The sequence below is a fragment of the Crocodylus porosus genome, unplaced genomic scaffold (assembly GCF_001723895.1).
Source record: "Crocodylus porosus isolate Cpor-Errol unplaced genomic scaffold, CroPor_comp1, whole genome shotgun sequence".
In the NCBI taxonomy this organism is placed as follows: domain Eukaryota; kingdom Metazoa; phylum Chordata; order Crocodylia; family Crocodylidae; genus Crocodylus; species Crocodylus porosus.
The window spans coordinates 15,204,108-15,214,448 of record NW_017728951.1 but is presented as its reverse complement, the minus strand read 5'-3'; the positions used below and the strand labels follow the sequence as shown (position 1 = coordinate 15,214,448).

Here is a 10,341-nt window from a genome sequence, read left to right as displayed (position 1 = left end):
TCAATTCTCATTTCATCAGTCTTGATATGATATGGACTGATGCAATGGTGCACCTCTTTTACACACACACACACACACACTACTTTGCAATTAATATTTTAAGGATTATATTGCCTAGGATAGTAGTGAATTCTTTATTAATTAGTTAACGGTAAAACAACGTTCTGAAATTCTGCAATGGGTGAAAAGTGAAGTATTTATAAATAGTTCTGTATGTCAAATGGAAGTACTATAACTTACAAAGAATAAGGAAGAGACTGTTTTGTTAATCCATTAATCTATTTTCTCATTCCTGTCTTTTACCTACTTTTCTCTGAACAGTGATTCAGAGCAAGCATTTTAAGATGAAGATGTCTGGATCTTTATTGGAATCGTGGAGCCTGTTAAAAAAACAAACAAACAAGCAATGGCTACCTTAGAGTTGTGTGTGTGATCTGATTCATCATCAGGTCATACCCATTACCTTTCATCTATAGGATGATGCATAACCACTCACAAGCCCCAGATAATGGACAATCCATTTGCATATTGCCCCTAATTAAGAGTATTCTGTTTGGCTTCATATAAAACACAGGTGTTATATAATTATATCCATTTCTAATGCACCCAGGCTTGCAGTATTTGGATGCCACACTATGTTTAGAAATAGATCAGATGTCTCATGGAAGAACAAACCCCTTAACCTTCTCCCCTTTAGATTAAATGGCTGATCTTAAAGCAATCAGATGTACATGGTATATTTCCTAGAGCACGCAGCTGTGGCCATTTCACAACTCTGTTCTTAGGAGAAAGCTTGATGAGAGAAATTAGTCTTACATCATGCTCTAACAGTGGCAACATTCAAGTTTAAGGCCCAAGCCCTGAACATTTCACCTTATCTGTTTCAATTATTTTCAGTTGAACAAACTCAAGAGCAAATTAATCATCATCATCATCTACCAGCTTTTATCAAGCTGTCCTTGGTAAAACTTGGCCTGGGTGACGCATAACTGCAGAAGATTCTTTCTATGAGTGCAGGTCTTGCTGTATCAACTTGTAGACTTGCTATGTGTTAATGGAACGGTCATTACAAAGTAACCTAAAGGCCATTAATGCACCTAACCAAGAGTTCTTGTGTAGCGCATCATGAATGCAAGCCATCGAGACATCAAAATCAGATTGCATGAAGTCTCGTGAAGAGATTCAGATCATCCCTGCCTGTGATTATGATGACAGTTCTCCTTAAACATCACAAAAATGATAACAGCATTTGACCTGTTTATACGGGGAGGTTCAATTTTGCATTAAATAAAGGTGTCAAGCACTTGCACAGGGCTCTATAATGAAAAGAGGAGTCCTGAAGTTAATGCTGGTACAAAGTTAAATGCTGACATGCTATTGTACAAGAGATCTATGAATAGATACACATTATACTGTAGAAGCAAACTCCTGACACACTTCTTTAATTATCAGGCTGAAAGAGAAAAAAAAACAAAAAAACTTACCAGTTTTTTTTTGCTTGTTTTTTTGTTTTAATTTAGATGAACAGAGCTCCTTAAAATATGAATGTGCCCCCTGTTATAGCTTAGTCCAGCCTCACAATATATTGGCTGAATAAAACTATTCCATAGCTTCTCTTAAACACTCACAGAAGCCCCTTCCTTTGTCCAAGTAATGTGTTTAGCTGGAGCCATAGAGTTATCAAGGATGCAGGCAGAAGTGCAGCTCCCTGCTGCAACTCAAAATGCTTTCCAGGAAGCGTTCTGAGTCATGATGCTCCGGACCAAACAGAAGTTCACTGTTACTTCCGGGAGGAGAGGAACTCCCTCCGCTCCAAACCCAGACTGAACTCCCTCCACTTCCCTTCCTCCCTCCCATTCTGAAAATAGCTTGGAGGCTGGCAGGCAGCACAGACATAAGTTACAGAAAAGCATGAATGTCATGTGCCTCCTGAGGCTGGGGGGGACACGGTGACCACCTGCAGGCAGTGGCAGCGGGGACCTGGCAGCAGCGAGTGGGGAGCTCCCACGGGTGGCCACAGTGGTGTTGGTGGTGAAGGGGGTTGGAGGGGTGGCGAGAGGTGCTGCCAGTGGCACCTGCAGGCAGTTGTCTACAGCAGCCAGTCTCGGGGGGTGCTTCACCAATCTCAGGGGGTGCATGTGCACCCACGTGCATCCCCTACGCATCGCCAATGCAGAAGATGCTGTTTTGAAACATCTTCATCTGAACTCTCATACAACGGGGTCCAGATTTTCACCCAATTGGCCATTTTTTAAGTAGTCTAAAGCTGTACACTTGTGTTTGGTCATGGCTATAGACAGCTTTCTGTGGCCAGATCAGGCAAAAATTGCCACTTCTGTCTGTGCCCCAAGAGAAAAAGCAGCCCCAACTCTGCTTTTTTCATCCATATTAGTCCACTTGGTGTTCATTTTCTTTAAACACTGGGGACTAGAAACCAACAGTCCTGTACTCTAACTTAGAGGAACACAGGGCCTCTTGTCTCTGCCAAGCTTCAAAAGTAATTTCAGGTCAAAGGATTGTACAGGAACCAAAAAAAAGTAGGTTAAACTACTTTATACTCAAGCTGGGGGTTGGACTAGGTGACATCTGGAGATCCCTTCCAGCCCTACTTCTCTTCTCTATGAAATGTCCTTGAATGATAGCATCTGTACTTAAGTTTTTTTTCTGCAAGATACTTTATTGAGCATACATGGTTCCTGCCAGGCCAACCAACCTCTGGTTCCATGCCCCGTCTCACATCTCCGCTTTTGTTTTTTTGATGGTTCCTGAATGCATTTAACTCTCCTTTGTGGAACACTGCTTTGCAGGTTTAGCCCCGGCATTACTGCTGTGGCCTTCAAGACCCCTTCTCCGCATTTCTTTCCCCTTGTAAACAATTTGACAAAGAAATTGTGACTCTTATGTTGTTAAAACATGGCACTGTAGTTCTGGTTGAACTTGCCACAATTTCTATGCAAAGAGCCCTCCCTTGGTCAGGTAGAGGTTTCCATGCCCCAGCCAAGCTCTCCATTTATCTTAGGTCTTTCATTCAGATTCCTATACCTCTCAAAGGGGCATGACTCACTGCAAAATATTTTTCCCCGCCCCGCCTTTCCTCAGCGCAGCTGACAATATTTACTCAGTTTCTTTGGAATCTCTGAAGAGAAAAAATTCTAATGTTTGAAGTTAGATAATTTTTCATTCATTAAATATCTATTATGGTGGTGCCAGCAGCATGACTATAATTAAAGCTATATTGGATTTTTTTTTTTAAATAAAAAGCCCTGATTTTCAAGTCTTCCCTCTCACTCCCATGTGCTCTTCTGCTCAGTGCTCTTTCATTTTCTCATACTCCTTCTTTTTCCTCTTCCATGGTGTTTCTCTCTCACACCATACACATACAAAAACTTGCCCCTGCTATATCTGACACCTGCATCTAACACATGCAACTCCTAATTACCTACATTTCAGTGGCAGATCCTTATCCCTTGTCACAGGAACAGGGGACACATTGCTTGGAAATGCAACCTATTTCAGCTGCTTGGATGGTCTCATGCTCGCTCAACAGTAATGGCACCAGAAGATGAGCTAGGACAGGGATGGCCAACAAGAGGCATAGGTAGTCTCTGTGTGCGCCACGATTCAGACCAGAAATGGGGTAGCAACAGAGTTACCTAAACAAACTTATCACGAAGCACTGAACACGTCTCATCTGCATTCACTCAGATCAGAAAGAACCTCATTTCAATAGTGTCTATGCTCAAGTCATTCATCACAATGAACTCTTGCTCCACTGGAGAACTCTGTTCCTGGAGAACTCAAAGCAACTTCTACTCCTAGAACATATTTATTGAACAAACATTTTATAGTGATAAAAAAACAACCACTTGACTGATAAAATGAAATACCAGGGCACTTCAAGACGACTGAAAGGAAGATCCAGGAATACTGCGAGTATTGCCAGAAGTGTAGCAATACAGGAAATGCCAGAAGTACAAGAATATGAAAAGTTTTGTTTATATAATCTTGAGTCATATGTTAAAAAATAGCCTCTTGTTATACAGATTTCTTAACCTATGACTTCAATCCTCAGTCTAGCTACATGATCTGTGTGAATGGCTTCTCGTGTCCACTTGGAGCCGTGCTGTAACCAATGCAGCTCCCCGTGAGCACCGGGTTCTGTGAGCACTATGGGGTCAAAGGCTGCAGATCTAAGACCTCAGATTATTCAAAGGGATGCCAGCTATTTGAAAGCAAGTGAATGTGAACAAGTATTAACAGTAGCTTTGAATGTTACTGCTGTTCAGAAACTCTAAACAATGATTTACAGTACATTTTTATATATATAAAAAGATATATTGCCATCATATTGCCATCCACTACTAATATACAGTAGTATTTGATTCAGATTTGGATTCAGAGGACAGTCATTAGATTTGGAGATGCGGATCATTGTCCTGAATTGATTTGGCTGAATCAGCTTTGGAAGATTCGGAGCTGATTTGGAGCGATTTGGTGATTTGGATTGGCTGGGGAGAGGCTGGCACAGCCGAGCGGCTGCAGAGTCTCGTGTGGCTCCAGCAGCTGTGCCTGCCTCTCCCTGAGCAGGGGGAGCCGCAGGAGAAGCCCCCATGCCTGCCCTGCCTGGCCCCAGCCTACTCCCGGCATATAAAAAAAAAAAAAGCCCTGTACTCACTGGCTGTAGCAGGGGCTGTGGGGCCTCCTGGCAGAGCACACCCCCCACCTGACCAGCCCCAGCATCCCAGCAATTGAAAAAACCACCCTGCACACACTGGCTACAGGAGCAGTGATTGGGAACTCTGGGTGCTCGTGGCAGAGCCCCTCCGTGCAGCGCAGGGCAGTGGGGATCGCCTCCCCTGCCTGGCACCTATGCGGCAGTTGCCCCATGGCATGGGTGCAGCATGGCTCGGCAAAGCATTCCGCACTGTTTGGGAGCTGGAGCAGCAGGGGCTGAGCGCTGCCAGGCTCCAGCTGACACGTGGAGCTGCCATACTTATTTAGTCTAAGAAGACAAGACTGAGGGGGAATTTAGTAACAGCCTTCAACTATCTGAAAGTGGTTCCAAGGAGCAACGGTCTCAACTACCTGACAAACAAATAAAAACCCCCTCAAATGTTATTTATATATATAGATACATAGAGAGAGAGAGAGAGAGAAAGAGGATAAATTTATTATAATTTATTAATTTTTATATAATACATATATATTATATACACACACACGTGTGCATGCAGTTATACAAATATATCTACCTATAAATACATATATTGATATTTATAACTATAGATATCTATAACTAGATACATGGTATACAGCTTTGATTGCATGCCATTTTATCTGGGGATATGCCAGTACTGTTACGCTGATCAAATAAGACAGAACAACGTTCCAAACCCAGAGCACTATTAAAAAATAGCCTAGCTCTGTATTTCCATGCTGCTTATCTCAGAGAGGTAAGGCCTTTTGAAGCAATAACCTTTGCATCATCCAGCATGCAGAAGTAAATAACTGCTGTCAGAAGGTAAAGCTAAATTAATGGTATGAAATCTGAAAGAAATTTAGTAAAAAGTAGGGTATACTAGGTGATGCTTGGTAATTCTATATTAGTTTTTAGGACATAAAAGTTATACGGGCTTCATGGCAGACAAACATATAGGGAAAAAAGGTAATAAAACAGCAGGTACTATATAGCTCCAGGAGAGTTAAAGGCAGAGAAAAATTGCAGTACTCACTTGCAGGAGACCAGTCAGTGTGATGCACAAGTTCAGGTTTCCCAAGAACAAAATATTTACAACCAGCTAACATTATCCTGTGCAGAATTTTAAAGCATGTAATCTTAAGATAAATATTCAGTACTTAATAAATACAGGCAACATTTACCTTCCATTTAGCTAATGAGCTGAATGTACATAAATGCACCTGGATGGAATTTAAAGTGGGGGGGGGGGGCGCGGGGAGGGACTGTTTTTGGTTTTAATTTCTAAAAGGCTTTAGGGGGGCTTTGGATCAGATCTTAAAGGCCTGAAACTGCAATTCTCCCCTTGCCATCTTCTCACAGTGGAGGCCAGCAGAGATATTCTAGCTCTCTGCCCCTCAATATTAAAAAATGGGGGCGCACACAGGAGAAGTGAGCTGCTAGCAGGCTGTATACAAAATCTCTTTGACTCAAAAAAAAAAAAATCACTCTTTTTTCATCCATATTAGCCCGAAGCTACTGGCTCTAAGATTATTCTGCAAAACCCACCTCTGTCCTGATGATCTGAGGCCAATGTGTATAAGAAGTGTTGAGGAGTTGATTTTTATATCCCTTTTACTGATCATTTCTGGTTCGGGGCAGGTGGCTAGCTTGATCTGTGTTGCTATCATTGCATATATAATCTATGATGAAGATGCTTGGACAGGTGCGTTAAGGTAGATTATGTAAACCTCAAATCTGCTTTGTTATAACAAACTGATTAATCAAGTAATTAAAGGTTTAGCAACTGAACTGATAAATGTGTTTATGAAAAGTCACCTATGCCAAATTAAACCTGATATGTTTCCTGAACAGAACAAGAGGTTCTCTAGACAATGGAAATATAATAATATAAACTTCACTAAAACATATGATACAGTGCCACATTCAAAATGATTAAACTGGAGAAAATGGTGATTAATACAGTTTCTATAAGTTGGGTGAGAAACCAACTAACGGGGAGACAACTGGGTTAGACTGAAGGAAGAACTATAAGGCTGGATGGGGTTACTGACAGTCCCTCAAAGGTGGATTGGACACAGATTTGATTTAATATTCTTATTAGTGACCTTGGCACAAAAAAAGCAGGAATTGAAAGACATTGTCAATACAGAGGAGGACTGGAATATCATACAGGAAGAAATGGGTGCCTCAAGGACTGGAATAAAAGCAACAGGATGAAACCTAATAGCACAATGCAAGGTCATGCCTGGGCGGAGGGACAAACAACAAGAATTTCTAAGAGTTCATCAGTTGGAAATACCACACCTGGGGTAAGACTCAGTGTATAAACTGATGACAGGACTGAACCACAAATATGAAGAAGCTAAAACACAGACAAATGAAACTCTACGGGACGTCTCAAGAGAAACATCTTCTATAGGGACATGAAGTGGTGATGCTATTGTACTAGGCACAGGTGAGGGTTCACTGGAACACTGCATATACTTCTGGTCACCTATTTTCAAGGAAAATTAATTTGAGCTGGAAAATGTACAGAAAAGCGCGACTAGGATGATCAAGGGTTATGAGAGGAGCTTAAAAGAGCTCGGCTTTGTTTAGGCGAGCAAAACAAAGGCTGAGAAGCGATATGGCTGTTCCCAACTGATACATCAGATAAAGGAGAAGGGCTATTTAAACTAAAGAACAGTGTTGGTATGAAATAAATAGGTACAAACTAGCCAGGAATAAATGAAGACTGGAAATTAGAAGGTTTCTACCCAGCAGAACAGCAAGGTTCTGAGACAACTTTCTAGTAGGAGCAGTATGGGGAAAGCATCTGACCACGTTATGAATGAGATGATATGATGTGGCTGTATGACGTAGAGCCGATGATGCCAGAGAGTCTTTGTTCCTATATAGATGAATGATGACCTGAGGTTGACAATCTTATTTTCTCGTTAATTATTTGTACTGATTTAAATACAAAGCTGAATATGTACTAGCAAGACAGTTACGTGCTGTGTCCACCAGCAAAATACATTAGGTTTTGGGGTGCTAAATCGATGTTCCATCCTGTAGGTAGAATCCTTGTGGCTCATTAAAAAAAAAGTCTCTGTTGCTCGGTTGTGGGTAGCAGAGCTTCTGTTTCTAAAATCACAAGCTTCTAGTGCCTTAATTTAGAGGCACAGCTCTGTTGAGCCAAACAGTTATTAACTCATGAACCTCTATAATGGCCCCATCAATATTAGAAGGGAAAGAAGCATATGGGAATCACGCTGGGTTACACTTAACAGCTTCCCCTCTACCTCCCAGACCCAAGTTCATTCTTGACCTTTTGAGGACCCTTGACCCACAAAGATTTCTTCTGTTTTTATGACCTGCAGTATAACTCTTTTCTTATATGAAGGTCTTGAATACAAAGGCCAAAGCAAAGGTCTAGCTGGGAATCTAAACATCTACACCTTAACATACTCATTGCTTTTCAGAATCTTGCAAATTAGATATGCCCTCCAATACAATCTGATGGCTAACCTTGTTGGCACACTGATTTCATAGGAAGTCTAGTTAAAAAAGACAGCCAAAGGGCCAAAAAAATTAGCTCCTAAGAAATGAAAATCTCTTTCTGCCTACATCACGTGTTCAAATCTACCAAACATTTCAAACTGGGCTTAAAACATTCCTTTGGTTCACAACACTTAAGTGCAAGGCCTCCAAACACTGCAATACTTGAATCCATTAAAAAAAAATTCTTCCCCAACTGTTTTTAATGGGAAAAAATGCTTGAAAAATATACACTCAAGATTCAAAAGCAGAATGCAAATATAAAAAGATGTCAACTTTTTAAAAAAACTTGTGATTTTAAGTCAACATTATGATTTTAAAGATTTTAGGACTGGCAATACTACAAGAAAGTATAATCAGGATTTCCATGGGAGGTAATACTGGAATGATGGTGAAAGGGATTCCATTACAATATACTGGAGATTATTTTCCTCTTTGTATTTTCACAATGTATGAGAAGCAAGAATTTCTTACGATATCTTTATAGTTGGAAGAGCTGTTAAACAAGCTTCCTGGCACCAAAGCCTTCTTCAAAGTACCTGATGGAAGAGCAGGGGACCTGAAGAAGGGGTTTGAGAGCCATAAGCTTTTCTAACAGCTCTCCCAACTATACAGTTGGTCCAATAAACAATAGCACAAAAAATCCTTGCCTCTAGTACATGTCCGGGATCATCACATTTACAATACTCCAACCCCACTATTTTCATCAAACACCAAAATCTGAGCTTTTACTCTTTTCCCTCTCAGCAGGTAAAAGCAGAATTTTCAGCCTGAAGTTTTCAACACTTGTGGGTCTGCTCTAAAGACATGCAGCAAACCGCAGCCATAATTCACATATCTGAACAAACGCTGTATTTGTAATTCTTCAGTGGGGTCCACATATTTTATGAGTACACTAAAATGTAAGGGTTTTTTTTAAAAAGTAAATAAATAAGAAATTCCTCCTTGCCAAACCCAACCTCTGGAAAGACGTTCAAATGTTATAGCTGTCTGAGCCCTCACAATTTAAATGCAGAACTCACACAAGGAAATGAGGAGTGTAACTGAATTTAATACATAAATATCAGAAATATATTACACTTCTGCAACGTTCCCCCCGCAATGACTCCATTGTGCTATGTAATGCCTGTTAAATTGTGCAAACATGCCTGTGAAGTATTATTCCATAATTTATTATGGAAATTGTGTGGCTTACCCAAGATTATAAAAAGAGATCGGTAAGAGGGCTGGGACCTAAACAAAGATCATATGCTTTAGGCACAAAGCCTGCTCGCATCTCTTTCATGCTTTTAAATTAAAATTTAATCTCAAGGCCCATGTTTGGAGTAGCTCTTTCATCTGCAGAACTTCTTGTGAACTACCAACCTCTTGTGCAAACGACTCTGCTTTTTTCCGGAGGTTCTTCTCCAAGTCGAAGTTCACCTGGAGCTCTTCATATTCTTCTACTGCCATCACAGACACTAAGAAAGAAAAATATAACATGAAGAAATCAGCAACAATATGCAGTAAGAGAAACAAGCAAGGATACAGTTTGTTTACAGGCCAGGATTGTTCAAAGTATTTATCTTAATAGAACAGCCATTTTTACATTTCCACAGACCTGTATTTGGTCCTCACCAGCCTTAATATTTTGATTCAATCTTTACCATTTTCTCTCCTAAGCTTCCTCCCTAAACACATCTGCTGGGACTGCACTATTCTCTTCTCTTCTGATCATAAACTGCTGGATGGTGTTTCTATGAGCTGTTGATTAACTTAATTCTATCCCACAACAGGCTACATTTCATGGTGATAGAAATGATAAATACATATTTTCTGTATTTTTAAAAGTATGTGCACACGTATACACATTAGGCCTGTGCGAAGCGGCAAGTATTTGCTTCAGATTCGGATTCAATCGATTCAGAAGACAGTGATTCGATTCAAAGATTCAAATCACTGTCCCAATTTGATTTGGCCAAATCAAATTCGAAAGATTTGGTGCCACTTCAGAGATTCGGCCATACACTGACAGTTGGTAAGCCCGTTGGGGTTGGGGAAAAGGGGAGGGAAAGGGCATGCGGGGGGGAGGGATTGGGGCTGGGGCTAGGACAAGCTGGCCA

The 10,341-nt window shown here is 40.8% G+C and overlaps 1 protein-coding gene across 3 annotated transcripts in view; it reads right to left on the bottom strand.

The window, feature by feature from the left end:
• Positions 1–10,341, bottom strand: part of SHTN1 (shootin 1) — a 91,635-nt gene that overhangs the window by 36,906 nt on the left and 44,388 nt on the right. For all 3 annotated transcript variants that reach the window (XM_019555987.1, XM_019555986.1, XM_019555985.1), the window contains one exon: positions 9,605–9,699. In XM_019555987.1, coding sequence (XP_019411532.1) covers positions 9,605–9,699 — 95 coding nt within the window. The remainder of the gene's footprint in view (positions 1–9,604; positions 9,700–10,341) is intronic.